Raw genomic sequence first — 16,762 nt, forward strand, 5'->3', positions numbered from 1 at the left:
ATTTTTCTGTAATTTTGTGGCTGTGTACGGATGCACATGGGTGTACGTATGATGTATTCAAAGATATGAGTGATACTCCATACACATTAGATTTTCTCACACACACTCTTCTTCTCTATTGTTTCTCTCTCTACAAGATGCTCCTTCTTTTTTCTCTTTTTTCTAGCCTTACACTCCTCACCCTATATATATGAGACATGGGCCACAAGCAGCACCCTGTGTACGGCCACACACGCATGTGTAGCTATACACTCGTGTGCTGCTAGTGGCCCATGTCTCATATATATAGGGTGAGGAGTGTAAGGCTAGAAAAAAAGAGAAAAAAGAAGGAGCATCTTGGAGAGAGAGAAACAATAGAGAAGAAGAGTGTGTGTGACAAAATCTAATGTGTATGGAGTATTACTCATATCTTTGAATACATCATAGATTCAAGTTATTCTTCTTATCATTCTCTTCTATATTGATCTAACATCATCCAATTGATTGGGATTCTACACCATCAATTGGATCTCATTGATACACAATCAATTTGGGGACTTACAATTAAGTGCTTAATACCAACAAACTTAACTTCTTAACACCTAAAGACCATTCTAGAGCATGCATGGATAAGAACTAAGCATCAAGGCCTCATTTTAATGTCTCAAGACCCCTCATTGGGTCTGAAAGAACTAATTATTTGGGTGGTAAATAGTATGGAAGTGTTCTAAGTATGCGATGGGATCGTAGGATTCACAAGATTGAGATAGACCATTGTTTAGGGGTCGTTGGTATAAGGAAGATTCAGTTCGTGCCTTGGCCAAGGCGGACAAGATTGTCAGAGAGCATTTCTCTGTTGTAGGAGGAGGACCATTGGGGTATGAGGAGGGGTTGGGCCTGTGTAACTCTAGATTGGGTAAGACATGTGGCGAAGGTTCGTGTAATTATGGTAATGCAGGTGGGACCTGATAAAGACTGGTTGGGTCAAGGTATTGGATCATGGTTTTAATAGGGATGATTATGTGGTCAGTAAGTGACATTGAGTGATGTATAGGCTAAGGTAGCCTTATCAGTTGGACTCTCAGGAACCTGGTGGGTGGACCACGTGTGAGACTGGCAGTCACAGCAGTGGTTTGGGATCTTTATATCCAGGTTTAGTGAAGGGTTACCGTAAATCAAAAGATTTCGGGTGAAATGCAAGTGTAAATCCTTGGATCTCCGATTACGAGTTATGTACCGAGTTAGCTTTTCTGTGAAACTTGTGTAGGTAATCGTGAGTGTATATGTAAGGTCTTTATTTTGACAAGATATGAATTAAGGAATCTGTATGCCAAGGGCATCTATTGAAGGGTTCGGGTAAAAAGGGATGTTTTCAGTTTTGATGGTGGAAAAAGCTCTTGTGATCGCGCTTTGGAATGGTTCTACCTATGTGTGGGTCTTGCAAGTTTTGGGACTTCGGAATTATAGCAGTAGCATTTTGGTTTGGCAGTTAAGGAATCAATGGCTTGTTCAACACTAGAAGGTTTAACTCTCAAATTGTCTCTTGTGGTGCAATATGCTAATGGATTTGTTATCTTCAGGATGAGTCTTTTACTCAAAGTATTATCTAATCCCTTTGGTCAAGTGAAAAGTTTATGGTAGTATCGAATGGTCTATGATTCTATTTTCCTGTGGGAACATCAAGTAATTAGAAGGTTGGTGGTCAATTTGGAATACAAAGTGGAGTTGAATTAGCAGTGGTTCAGTATGGGCGGTCTGTCGAAGTCAAAAAAGTTTAAAAATTCAGATTTCGGATATAGTAGAAATGGTTATTCTTCAAGGGTTAATTGAAGTTGAGTAAGGATCTGTTCAATGTCAGGATTTGGTAGCCCTGCTAAGGTTGGGTTCAGTTGCATTTTGGAAGGTTGTTGTATGTCTGGGGTTGCTTAATTAGTTCGTATTGGGGTTGTGGTTGATATTTTTAGGCTTTCTGGCGTGCCTGGGATGGTAAGGAATGATTTTGAGGAAGAAATCTAATTTAAGTGGGTGAGAGTCATAACACCCGATTTAAAATACTTTTTAGTTTACATCCTTGGTGTGTAATGTTTTGAAGAATTAGTCCCTAGGGGGCAGAATCGCCAACTTCAGGAAAGTTGGAGTATGTTGGGCATACGTGGAGTATGCATGGCGTACGTGTGGAGTACTTTGGTCAGAATTGGTCCTTTGTCCACAAATTAAAACCCTAGTGAGTTCCTGAAAGTTTTGAGCTATAAAGAATGTTTGTTAGTGCTTTGTGGAGGAGAAGAAGAATTGGACCATTTGGAGTTGTGTTTGGAGCATGAGGATCCGAGATTATCTCATCATTTCTTATCCTTTTGAGGTAAAAAGCTCACAACTTGCTAATCTATGATGCTAGATCTAGTTATGTGCTATACTGGGCTCATTGAGTCCTTAGAGTGATTGTTGAGCTTCTTGTTTCACTCTAGAAGTGATTGATGGTAGATATAGGGTTCTTTTGGTACCTTTGTCCATAAAAATGCAAGCTTTGAGGTGTTTAAGGACTCATGCATGTGTTAAGATCCTTTGTTAAGCTCTTTTTAGCTTAATAGCCCTATTAATCCATGCATGCATGTAATGTTGTCAAATTTATGTGATAAGCCGCCTTAAGGAAGTCAGATATGGGAGTATGAAGCAAGGGTTACGCGGATTAAGTGCTTAATGATGTGGGATATCCAACTAGGGAGTGTGTTAGGTATACACGATGGTGCACTGCGCGTACTAGCCCCAGAGCGTGTATGGTAAATATACGAGCTAGGTATGCCTCACATACTCACTAGTGGACTTTGGAAATTTGGGCTATTCGGTATTAGGCCTATGTTGGACTTTAAGAGTCTAGGGCTTTGTTGGGCCATCAGAATTCTATTTTTGGGCTAATACTATTTTAGTGGACTCTTTTAGTTGAAGGCCCACGAAGGGATTAGAGCCCAATTTGGAAGATTGAGTCATATTTGGGCTTTGGGTGATCATTTTGGAATTTAGGCCTTTTGGATAGCTGGCTTAGGCCTTGGCCTTGGGCCAAGTTCGGCAAAGGGTAAAAGGGACTTTTACCCTAGTTTGGACTCTTAGTATAAGTTAGGATCCAATTATTAATTGGATGTTATTTTGTGATTGATAGCGAGGGGATTTTAGCAGACCAGCAGTCTATAAGATTCAACAGTGTGAGGTGAGTTTCCTCACTGTGTTTAGTGGGTCGAAGGCACCAATATTGACCCTCGGTTTATTGTGTTAGGATTCTAGATGTCTGCATGACTCTTGCATGTGTATGCATTGGTATGTATGCCGAGTAGGGCTCAATGTCAGGTGAGGTCAGATGACTGTATTGTAAGCTATCTTTATGATTATTGCATGTGTTGGAATGATTGTGTGTTTATATGCTTATATGTGTATCGGGCGGGGTCCGATGTCAGGCAGGGCATGGTAGTTAACAAATCTGTAAACCGAGTAGGGCTCCATGTTAGGTAGGGTCCGAGGGAGGGTGGGACTCGATGCCGGGTGGGGGCCCAGTATGTGTTTATTATGTATGGTATGGGGTATTCTGGGGAACTCACTAAGCATTGTGTTTACCATTTTCATTTTATGTTTCAGGTACTTTTGGTTCGAAAGGGAAGAGCCTGAGATGATTATAGAGTACACACCACCTTATTCATCATTTTGTGATATACTTTGATATGATATGATGTAGTGACATACTTTGGTATATCTTGTTTGTATGACAATGTTTTGAATTAGAATTTTATTTAAATTAAAAATGAAATTTTTGGGTCTTATTTTTGGGACGTTACATGTTCATCATTTACCATACTTGTGTCTTCTGTTTGAAAGATAGGTTCAGCTCTAGTGGGTTGTTTTGTGTCATGTTCTTGACCTTCATCATAATTAGTTTCAAACTCCACAGTTATTTTATCCACACGTATAAATCCCACTTACGCGTTTACCTATTCTAGCTAGCTTCTTCGTATGTATGTTTTTCATAACACATAAGTCTGGGAAGAAAGTTACTGCACAACGAAGATCCCTTGCCAATCGTCTAACTGAAAACGAACTACATGTAAACTTTAGAACATGTAGGATGCCCTTGATTAGCAACCCGTTAGGCAAGTTTCAAACACCATTTCCTTCAAAACAGGTATGAAGTCACCATTTGTTATAGTAAGCGGTAACTCATCTGTGGTCTTTATTTTTCTTTCAAACCAATTGGCTATGTGGGTGATGTGCTCGGTTACACCCGAGTATATGATCCAATCATTACAGTGATTGCCCTTCCCTATCATGTTAGCAATTATTAGTACACATTCTTCAACTGAACTGTTCTTTTGTGCAAAAATATTCAGATATTTTTTATTATGTTCGTTGTTCAGTGCCGATATAGGACCTCTTTCGGATTCCACATTAATCGCTTGGTCTCTGTTTTTTCTTGTTGTCTTCCTCTTCCTGTCCACCACGTTGGATAGCCTATGATTTTGAAGCAACCATCACTGATGTGGCCATGTTTTCCACAGACCTCGTATTGCTCTATTTGATCAATTGTCGATTTATCACTGATAATGGTGATTCTTTGATTTTACGGTTTTTGGGTAAGCAGCTCTTATAACCCATAAACTTTGTTATGTATTATTATTTTCTTGAAGATTGGAAAACACTAAGCCTAAATAGGCAAAACAAAAGTAAGTAAAGACACTAATCTAGGAATAAAGAATGAAAATCAAACCATAAAATATTTGCAATTCTATAGTTATTATAGGGAGAAAGCGAGTTAAGAGGATATCACAAAGGAAGAGAAATCACAGTGTTGGATGTCTATCTGATGGTTTGTTATTTTAGGAATTGATGTGAATAAAAAAATAGATAAGTAATCAGTTAACAAGCAAATTAGGGTTTTGATCGCATATACATTTTGTTCGACAAAACTCGTAACTCAAAAAATATTGCATCAACTTCAAGTTAGCCAAGCCTACGTGCTACCTATAAGGTTTTCGAGTTCATAACTAGCTTGGTGGAAACTTTAATTTTTGTATTAGTTTTAGCAGCCTTTTTATTTTAGTTTTAACATCTTTAATATTATTTTTGCATTAAATTGTTAGATTTATTGTTTTGAATATTTTTACTTTTTAAACAAATTTTATGTAGATTTGTACGAGCGAGATAATAGCTCTGAGCACTACTAAAGCCACATCGAAAGCTTTTCAACCAATAATGTAGTAAGATCCATGATCAAGCTAAAAAAACGAAGCGATATAAATGAATTTTCAGATTTTTTGCAACATTACACGATCTTCTTCAAGCCATCACACAGAAGGGAAAACATTGTCCGAAATGAGCTGGAACTTTTTGGATGTTTTCGTAAATTATTACTTTTCGATCGGATAATAAATAAATGCATTTAGAGCATATCCAACCCACTCTCATTTTCCAATCCCCCCCCCCCCCCTTTTGTTTTTCCTCTATTTTTCTTCAACCCTCTCCCATTTGTTCCTTTATTTTTCAGTTACGAATAGTATTACACCAAATATGGTGTTATATTATTCATTTTTCCCAAAAATATGGATGAACATTGCATTTTCGGTTTTAGTCTCTCTGTTTATATATTTATATATTTATAGTTTATTTTTACCTACTAATTATAATTTAAATGTAATATTTAATACTTATAATATTTTGTTATATATTAAATTATATTAATTAGGTATAAATATAAAGTTTGTTTTTTGTTCATCAAATTCATATAAAAAGTTAAATACATATTGAAATTTAAAAAGAAACAATAATATACTTTATAAAAGCTTATAAGTGTGTTATAAATACAATCTTATTTATTTAATATTATTGTAATGAAAAAAAATATAGATTACATATTTGTTAAAACCAAATTAGTAGAAGAATGTGTTTGACAATCTATGTAAGTTGTAAGAATAAAATATAATAGCAATATACATTTTGGGGTAAAATAGAATAAAAATGGAGTAGAGTTAGAGATGAAACACTATTTACCCAATTTTTTACTAAATTTTTAGAGAAATAATAAAAATATATTGGAGATGGTTTTAAACAATGTTTGAACCAGTTGTTTTTCCTAGTGAACATCATTCCACCAACCCATTAGCATGACTTTTGGTCCAATTTGCAAGTGAAGCCCATTTTTCTTTGTGTGTTGGAGCAAAAAAAAACGCATCATTTAATAAGATAAAGAGGCATCACAAAAAACACACATAGAGGCACAAAAATAAGGGCAATAGGGTAAGAAAGAGAGGATCTATTTCTTCTTTTATCTTTCCTTTCTTTTTCTTTTTTGGCTTATTTATATTTGGATCATTACTATCATGATTTTACCATATAGATTTTTAATGAGTCATTTCCTTTAGATTAGATTAAGCTAATTGTTGTATTAATACTTTAATTATGGATGAAGTTTTTAGAGCAACAAGAGATCATGATTTGAAAAAGTTTTTATCATCTTCGTTTGCATTTGGTATTGTTGTAACTTTTACACTTTATATCATTATTATGAGTAGTTAATTTGTATTTTGAAGCTAGTGAGGTATGGTTCAACTAGTTGGAGGCACACTCCCATTTTTCCCTCCCAGGGTTTCTGCAGGAATATTGTCAAGTTCTATCCGTGTCCAAAGCAGTAAAACCCCTTAATAGGAAACTGAGTTGCTATGGATGCGGTTGTAATCTTTTCGGGGAGTGATTGAATCCGGGTTCGTTGGATGTTATGACATACTGCACCAAACCGTCGTTAAAAAAAATGTATTTTCAATATTTGGTGAATCAATGGAATAATTATTTGATTAGGAGTAATTTATATGGGTTTTGATTGGTTTTCCATATATACAACTTTTATTTGAATTTACAAATTATTCTTGTGCTTTTATTTCATGAGATTAAATATTTGAATGACATTGGTTAGTTTTTTGAAGTATTTATATAATAGATTATCAAAACAATTAGTAACAAATGGTTTTGATGGATATTTTCATCTTAAATTCAAATTATGCAGTTGGGCTCGCCAAATTAAAAGTGTAAGCCTTTGACTTCTTTTAGATTTTGTGATTCTTAATCATATTTTTATAAACCAAATATTTATTTAGGAGATAAAAAAAAAAACTTCTATTAGTTTTTTTTCTTTGGACAAATTACATGAATGGTCCCTATCGTTTGGTGTTTGTTACGCGCCTAGTCCCTAACTCCATATTTTTAACCATGCCAATCCTTGATAGTTTTGTTTAGTACACGCATGTTCCCTCATCTAACCTTCCGTTTGATTTTGGAGTTAAAACCCTCACGTGCCTTGCACGTTGAGGGTTATTTCTGTCATTTTACTTATTCATCCTACCGCCAGTTAAAGAAATCGATGTGTTCAATTAAATGATCATACTCTACACTGTACAACACAATCGTATACCAAAAAAACACACAACTATGTGCAAAATCCTTACATGAAAACCCTAGGAGCGACGACTGCAAGAACGAAGAACTGCAATGGTTTCTAGGCACATTCGTGGTGAAATGGCTGAAATCAACATTGATCAAATTATGGTATGTTTGATTCACTTTTGTTTGAATTATATTGACTGTTAAAGGTTTAATTTTGTTAGCTAAAAAAGATTTTCTCTCCTCTACAGTCGGACATCCGATTGTGTTTTCAATAAGAATGCGCCATGGAGGTGATTTTACAAGCTTTCCTGGAAGGAAGCAAACATTTGTTGATTTACTAGATATTGATCCCTTTTTCGTTCATGACATTGATGAGATGATGGAAGACCTAGGGTATGCTTCATTAGGTAAACCACTTTACTATCACTTTCAAAGGCCTTTTGGCGATTTTGATTTTGGGTTATTCGATTTAGCTAGTGATGAAGATGTTCTTTATTTGGGGATTTTTGTGGCTAAGCATAAGTTAATTGACGTATATATAGAGCATGACAAAACTACTTTGCACACCTATTTAATGTCCCCAACCCACAGTAAAGTTCGTATAACGGTGATTAATCGGGTAATAATCCTACACCTACTGGTCATATGGAGAAGGATTTGGGTAATGATGCTACTCTCACTGATCATATAGAGAATGATTTGGGTAATGATGCTACTCTCACTGATCATATGGAGAATGACTTGGTTAATGATGCTAATGACATTGGCAAGTTTGGTGAGTTAGAGAGTGACAATGATGAAAGTGATGATAGTGATTTTTTGTGGAAATTGACAATATATTGGATGATATTAATGTGGATATGCAAGGCTTTTAAATTAATATCGACAAAGATGTGGAATGGTTGGAGGGTAGTCTAACACTATGGTTGATGAAGGCACACATGATGAAGCTTTAGAGGTGATTAACACTGACTTTTTAGCATCTAATTCATCATCAGATGAGGGGATTAATGGTCAAAGAAAGAAGTCAATAAGAGCAATTCAAAGGGCACATGAGAATGATGAAGCACTTGTTAGTGAACCCTTCTATATTTTTCAAAAATTTGGTTCAACAAAGGAGTTTAAGGATAAGGTAAAACTTCATGCCATAGAGACTAGAAGGGAGTTGGCCCTTGAAAAAAATGACAAGAATAGAGTGAGATGGGTTTGTAAGGGAACAATACCAAAGCTTGGGCGTAATGTAGAAGTCAACGATGAAGAAGAAATATGTCCTTGGGTCTTATTAGCTAGTAAATAGAAAAAAGATGTCAAGTGGACAGTTAAAATGTACAACAAAGTCCATAAATCTCTTCAAACTAGAACAGTGAAAGCATGTACATATAAATTCCTCTCTTCTAACATTGTTGAACAGGTTGAAAGTAGCCCTACTATTCCAATTAGGGCTTTGCAAGAACAGCTACAACGGAGGTTTAAGGTAGATCGTTCTAGGATGAAAACATTTAGGGCAAAATCTGAGGCTCTAAACCTTGTGCAAGGAGATTTCGTTACTCAGTATAGTTTACTCAGAGATTACATTGTTGAGCTGCAAACTCGTAACCCAGATACGACTGTTAGGGTTGATGTTGAAAGCGAAGGAAATTCACACAGTGAAACTAGGACATTCAAACGCATTTACATATGCTTAGGAGCTTTAAAGAAAGGGTTCACAGCTGGAAAGAGGGATTTTCTTGGTTTTGATGGTGCTTTCATGAAGGGTCCACTTCCAGGACAAATTCTTTCAGCCATGGTAACTTTTAATTTTTGTTCTTTACTTATTGTTATACATAAAAATAAGTAAAAATCTATGTATGGTTGTTATTTATCATAAAAATGCAGGGACTGGATGGTAATAATGGCACATATCCATTGGCATATGTGGTGGTTGAAACAGAGAACATCAATTCATGGACTTGGTTTTTGAGTTGTCTTGGGGAGGATCTTGGCTTGAATACTAATTCTAATTTCAATTTTATAACAGACAGACAGACAAAAGATACTAAAATCATAGATTTTTTACTTTATTTCTAAATTATTTACTAACAAAATCTATGTATGATTGTTAGGGTATTCTAAATGCAATTTCAACCTTGTTTCCTTGTGCTGAAAATCGTTAATATGTTCGTCACATTTGGGATAACATAAGGAAGCAGTCGAGGGGTAAACCTTTCGAAGACCTCTTATGGACATGTGCAACTCCAACACATGTACAACAGTTTAACAAAGGCATGGAAGAGCTAAATAAATTGAACAAGGATTGTTATGAGTGGCTTAAGAAGATACCACCTCAGCACTGGTCTAGATCCCATTTCACTGGTATAACATTTCATTCTAGTAACATTCTTGGTTTATGTAGTTTTTTAGTATTAAATTTAAGTGATGTGATTGGACAGGGAGAGCACATTCTAATGTAATTCTTAATAACTTGTGTGAAACATTCAATGGAAAACTGAATGAGGGTCGTGATAAACCAATTATTACTTGCCTACAGTTCATTAGGAAATATCTAATGAAGAAGATTGTGAAGATAGAAAAGGCCATTGGAAAATGTATTGGTCCTTTGACACCTACAACTATGCAGACTTTGGAAAATATTAAAAAATAGGGGGGGGGGGGGGGGGGGCAGAAGATTATAGATTTGTTTTTTGTGGAAATGGTAAGTATCAGGTAAGTGGCCCTTGGATGGACCAATACGCGGTGGAAGTGGTTCAACAAACATGCTCCTGCAGGAAATGGGAACTCAATGGGATGCCATGCAAACATGATGTTGCTGCTATATGGGAGATGAGAAAGAATAGTAAGGATGTTAGAATACCAGAAACTTAGGTGCATGAGGTATATTGGCTAAAAACTTGGAAACAAATGTACTCATTCAAAATTGATCCCATTAATGGGAGAAGCGTGTAAGAAACGTTTGTGTGTCCAACAACTCTGGTTCCTCCTAAACATCATGTCACAATAGGTAGGCCAAAGAAGAAACACAGAAAATCAGCTTATGAAATTGATGACATGGTGAAGGGTAATAGTGCATCAAGAGTCCTTCAGTCGGTCACTTGTTCAAAGTGCAACAACATTGGTCATAATGCAAGGAGTTGTAAGGGATGAAAATCTAGTGCTCTTGGTGCTCCTAGTGGTTCTGGTGGTCCTGGTGGTTCTGGTAAGGGAAAAGGAAAAGATGGTTGAGGGAAAGGGACTTGATCCATTAGTGAGAGTATGTTTTGTTGGTTAATTAGTTCTTTTGGGTAAAATGTGTCCTTTTTGTTAAATTGTGTCCTTATGGTTAATACTGTTGGGTAAATTGTGTTTCTTTTGGTTAATCATTTTGTTGATGTATGATACTATGTTATGAAAAGTATGGAAACTAAATTACCCTTTATTAAATCCCACTTGTGTTATTGGTTGTTTATGTCAATTATTAGCATATGTTATTGGTTGTTTTTGTCAATTGTTAGTGTTTACTTTTCCATATAAGTTCCAGAAACACTTGATCAAACACTTTTCCATATAAGTTCCAGAAACACTTAATCAAAATACATGGATCATAGAAGTTTAAATAAGTTCCAGAAACACTTAATCAAACACTTAACCAAAATATTATCAAATTCCCAAACACTTAATCAAAATACATTCCAGAAACACTTTAAATTCACATACAACAACCAACTACATGGATCATAGAAGTCAAAATAAGTTCAAAAAAGACATAAACATCCTACATAGCATACTAGTTGGATCTCTTGAGCACTACAACTTGTAAATAATGATTATCTTCAGCAGCCGATTCTCGGCTTCAACTTTGTTCTTAGCCTTCAATAGCCCGAGAATTATCCTAGTACATCTTCCACATCCTTCCTCATCAACCCATCTAATAAACTTACATTTAGGTCGATGTCAAGTTCAAATCCAACAAATTTACGGTCATTGTCACACAAAATCTTGAGTTAGAATCAAAACGACCTTACCTTCTTTGTGCAGCGATAAAACTTTCTTCCGGGGTTGTCGTCGGTCCATGATGGTAGTGTAACACTTGGTTGCCTGCGATTACATTTCACCATTGTTGATTTTTTGTCCGTTAAAGAAACGAGAGATGAAATGAGAGAACAAACGTAGAGGAAGAAAAGGGGATGCACCGATCTAGGGTTTTTGAAGGATGAATAAGTAAAATGACGGAAATAACCCTCAACGTGCAAGGCACGTGGGGGTTTTAACTCCAAAATCAAACTGAAGTTTAGATGAGGGACCAGGCGTGCACTAAACCAAACTATTAAGGATTGGCAGGGTTAAAAAAAGACAAAACTTCAAAAAAGGTCCATGTGGCTTTCGAAAATATCAAGTTTAGTCCTTAAGTTCAAAAACCCTCACAGATGGTCCCTGTGGTTTCAAAACTTTTAATGTTTAGTCCTTCTGCCTAACTGCGTCTGCTTTCTACCATTAAGTAAGGGGAATTTTCGTCATTTCAATACCTAGGGACCATTTATGAAGGTTTTTTATTATTTTAAATAAAAATAAAACTAAAAAATAATTATTTTAATATATAACGGTCTCTCTCTCTCTCTCCCCCCCTCTCTCTCTCTCTCTCTCTCTCTCTCGTAAACCAATACAATCAACACATATCGTTGTTCTTCCCTTCTGCATTCGATCCTTTCTACCTTACCCATCCCGTTCCCTCACCTGTTCCATGGTCGACGACCACGTTATACCCACTGACGATCTCCCTCGTCGCTATCAATCGACCCAGGAGCACCGGGATTAGCCGCCTGTGAGCCTTCTTCCCTTCCCCTCGCGAATCGACATCCACTGTCGAACCACACCCCTCGTCGCTTCATCCTCTTCACGATCGGTCATCAATTAGAGGCTAATGTTTAATTTCATTCTTGTTTCCTTCGTGTTTACTGTGGTTCATTGGCATTCATATCCTCCTTCACCATCTAGCTCCTCTTTTCAAATGTCACTTCTACATTTTCCTTCCTCTGTGTTTTGTGTTAGGTTAAAACCCAAATCAGATATAACACAACCCAAAGTTATGAAGTCGAAATCGTTTCAAGCCCTAATCGGAGGAGAGAGTATCGGTGAGATTATGCGTCTGCTGCAAACATGGGGGTTTTCTTGAAAACATCATGAATATAAAATTGGATCTTGAAAGGATATACATGATGCATACGTTTAGGTTAGATTTTCTACATATTTCTTTCTCTTTGATTTTCTGCAAATTTCTGGGTTTGTAAACTCATAACCAAATCTTCGATTGTGTGGTATTTGTGTGTGTGTGTATGTGTGTGTTTATCTTGACGTTATAGAAATCTTCAATCAGATTGATAGGTTTCATATGCAATTACAAGTTCCCATTCTCAATGGATCAGCGAGGGAATGAGTGGAAGCTATCGAGCAAGTTGGGATTGCAGTTGTTATGGATTCCAATGGCAGAAATTATGAGAAACTAGCACCATATCTTACTCAACCGGTTCATGTTTCAAAAGGGAAAGTAGTAACAGGTTTTCAAGGGTGTTTGTTAACTTCACTTTAATTTAGTTCCAATACCTTAAATTAGAGAAGTAGAAAAACAAGGGAATGTTGTTAATCCTTTGAAGGTTCTCAAAAATCGATGATTCCGACAAGGCTAGAAAGAAAGAAAGAAAGAAAAAACACTCGAAAAATAAAAGTGAAACAAACATTAACGAAGGGGAAAATAATTGAAGACGAAGAGGAAGGGAAGCACAGGTGATGTTTGAATTTATGGTGACTGGAAGCAAATAACACAGGTGTGTCCACACACACACACACACACACACACACACACACACACACACACACATATATATATATATATATATATATATATAGAGAGAGAGAGAGAGAGAGAGAGACCATTATATATTAAAATAATTATTTTTTAGTTTTCTTTTTATTTAAAATAATAAAAAACCATCATAAATGGTCCCTAGGTATTGAAATAACGAAAATGCCCCTTACTTAACGGTAGAAAGCTGACGGAGTTAGGCGGAATGATTAAACATTAAACGTTTTGAAACTACAAGGACCATCTGTGAGGTTTTTTGAACTTAAGGACTAAACTTAATATTTTCGAAAACCACATGGACCATTTTTAAAGTTTTGTTGTTAAAAAATGGAGTTAGGGACTAGGCGCGTAACAAACACAAAACCATAGGGACCATTCGTGTAATTTGTTCCTTTTTTTTTTGTATAAAGTGAATGCATAAAATTGATTTTGAGTAAATCAAACGTGGATTCGATCCGTATTACTATCACTACAAATTTGTTTTTGTATTGTGTTGTTTATAGGTTTTCATGTGGTGATATCGACAATCATCACTTCGCAATCCACCGTCAAGCTAATTTTGCAAGGCAACCTGATTTTTCCAATCGAGTTTATTCAGCAAGGTAAGCTAATTTTGAATGCCAAGATCGAGCTAATTCAAGATGGAGTTTCAAGATTATCGAGAGGCTTGAGTATTGGCCTTGCATTGGTTGTACCATGTACCAATTGTACGACAATGTTTTTTTTTTTTTTTTTGTATGTACGTATTAATGATGTTTAAAAAACTGTTTTGTTTAAATCGGTGGGAATAAGAGTGTAAATGAGTCGAACTGAACTTGAAGTCGGATCGTTTTGAGTATTTGCTACTCTCGCTCAACCAGTTATGTCTAGCAAGTTTTGCAACATTGCTAGAAATTGAGCCCTTCGGATTGTACCAAATTGCTTTTTATATTACATTTCTTAATTAACCATTTTGTTGTCATGTACATTGCATACGATGAGAGTTAAAAGAAGCATTCTTTACAGTTTAATAACCTTTAAATGGAACCATTTAGATGTGTCTTTTGAATCAATTAGAATCCAGCACATCTAAATTAAGATAATGCCAGGGGGCAAGAGTGAAACAGAAAAAGAACTTAAAAACTTTAGATGAAATTAAAATAAGATTAAATTGACATCAAAATTCATTTCTACACACACTAATTTTATATCACAAACGCTCCAAGAAGGAAGAAAGTCAAGAAACCAAAAACAAGTAAAAATAAATTACAAAAAAGGAAAATCTTGATATCTATCCCCAAGTTTCCAAATTTATAAACCTTCTTCGATTCTTGTGCATATCTGGTCAACGTTGACCAATGACTCAACCGATTAAAGTGATACACAATTCAACCGCCACCACTTCATGATTTCACGGTGGTGGTAGCGGTGGCGGTGATGGTGACAGAAGAGGCAAATCTTGAGACGACACCATGATCGCCGGTCAAACCTTTAGCGGCGGCTATGGCATCCAGGCGGCTCCAGTTTGACTGTCGCTTTGCGACGCTCTCTTTCTCCTTCGTTTCATCTTCCCGATACCTGACCTGGCATTCCTCGAACAGTGTCTGATCGGCGTCGGACAATATTTTCCGGACATTTATAGTCAGACTTTGAACGGCTTGATTCCAGTGACACCGTGTGTTTTTCTCTAATGCCGGAAAGATAATCGGTAAAATCACTTTCCGATTTTGAGTTATTTGATTCCTTATATGCTCGTTGTTCCACATGAACAACGCACGCTCTGCCACCTGTCACACCACCGGAAAATTTCGTCATATAAATTTTGCGATTTACCGGAAAAAGAGAAGGCATCGGAATGTGTGTTACCTGGAAATGAGAGCTATTAAGGCAGTGGCCAATCTGCCGGAATAAAGGAACCATACACCGTTCAAACTCCGCCGACTTGGTGGCTTCTAGAATCTCCTCCAATTCGCTAAGATACATGACTTCTTTTGAACTATTAGTCACTGGCCAATACTTGAGTAATCCTCGAATCACCATGTCTGCAAGCTTGAAATCTTTCTCGATGAACTGACCAACACAATACGAGAGTTGCTGATGATACGTGGATAAACATCGGGGCTTGTGGAGAGGGATTAAGACGTGAGCGAGAAAAAGCTTATGTTCTTCCTTTAATGGCAGAGCAAATCCGTTGATTATACTCCCCAAAATCTCGAGCAATTCGGCTATTCCGTTGTGTTTTTCTGATTCAAAAATGAAAAGGTAGAAGATGTTGTTGATTGCGTTCCTGATGAATGGACGATGTGCCATGAACTTTCCGTAAATCCGGTGGATAATTGTCTTCAAATACTCCCGTTCTCTTTGATCTTCAGAATCGAAGAGATCAAGCAATCTTAAAACGAAGGAATGATCTATATATCGTTTTGTAAGCTTAGGATCTGTTTCGGGAGAAGCCACAAATCTAAGAAGGAATTCATACACAACTTGAAGATGCGGCCATGATGGATCCATTCTGAATTCATCGTCTTCTTGATCGTACAAATCTAGCAGTTTGCTTTCATGAGTAGTAGTATCAGGAAGAGATCGAAACAGATTAGCAGACACCATTTTCGTGATTTCCTGCACTGTAACTTCGTTGAATTTTGAGGAAACTGATGAGACATAATCAACAAGCTCGAGTAGAGTCTGTTTCTTCACATCCTTTTCTTTTGAATTCTTCAATGGATCGCTGAAATCGAACACTACACAACACATATTCAACTTTTTGATGAATAAATTGTGTTTCTCTGTACTTGATACTACTCGAAAACTAGGTAACGCTTCATAAGAACCATGATCCGATACCTGCACCACTTGAATCGCTGCAACTGTACCTGATTTCTTACCATGATTTGATTTAACAGTTGAATTACGAGTTTCATTATTCGATTTAGACAAAGATGAAGAATTGCTTTTACTCGAACTTATAGCAACCAAATCCGTTTCATTGTTTCCTTCATTATTGTGTGAGGATTTGGAAGATGGCTTCCTCGGAAGCTTATTTAGTATCTGCTTAATCATATCCCCCACAAAAACCCTAATCCTGAAACTTGTTAAACCTCTTTTATCCCCAATCAATCAAGCTTCAACCTCGAAACATCCCAACAGCATTCGTTTCTAGAATCTATTAAGCCAATTCATATTTGAAAACCCTAACAAGAATCAGTTAAGCTCGTACCTTAAAGTCTGTAAGAGTCGAAGAGGATTGACTTTTGGAGTGCAATCGGATCATGTTGAGGTTCGAATCAGAAGAGAGAACGCGGAACCTGGAGGTTATGAGTGCAATGATGAGAAGAAGCTTGATGATTTAATGGAAGATATGGTAAGCGATTATGAAGAACCCTAGAGGAAAGAGGGGAGAAGAGGGTTCTGTGTGATTTCCATTTTGAATTCAAATCAAAATTTGTGTGGAGAGAGAAACAAGGGTGTGGACTGAACGAAGACAAAGAAGGATATGGATTAACGATAAACATCAACAGTAACATTATGTTTTAAATGTAAAATGACAAAAGGGGGAAA

At 36.5% G+C, this 16,762-nt stretch overlaps 1 protein-coding gene across 1 annotated transcript; it reads right to left on the bottom strand.

Annotated features, from left to right (window-relative positions):
• Nucleotides 1–14,354: 14,354 nt before the first annotated feature.
• Nucleotides 14,355–16,403, bottom strand: LOC145004391 (serine/threonine protein phosphatase 2A 59 kDa regulatory subunit B' gamma isoform-like). The gene is made up of 2 exons (XM_078963301.1): nt 15,071–16,403; nt 14,355–14,991 (listed from the first exon to the last, which is right to left on the bottom strand). The coding sequence occupies exons 1-2, from the start codon at nt 16,262–16,264 to the stop codon at nt 14,608–14,610; spliced, it is 1,578 nt and encodes a 525-aa protein (XP_078819427.1). The 5' UTR covers nt 16,265–16,403; the 3' UTR covers nt 14,355–14,607.
• Between the last annotated feature and the right edge of the window lie 359 nt (nt 16,404–16,762).

This window comes from Lactuca saligna, chromosome 7 (genome assembly GCF_052625555.1).
Source record: "Lactuca saligna cultivar CGN05327 chromosome 7, ASM5262555v1, whole genome shotgun sequence".
NCBI lineage: Eukaryota > Viridiplantae > Streptophyta > Magnoliopsida > Asterales > Asteraceae > Lactuca > Lactuca saligna.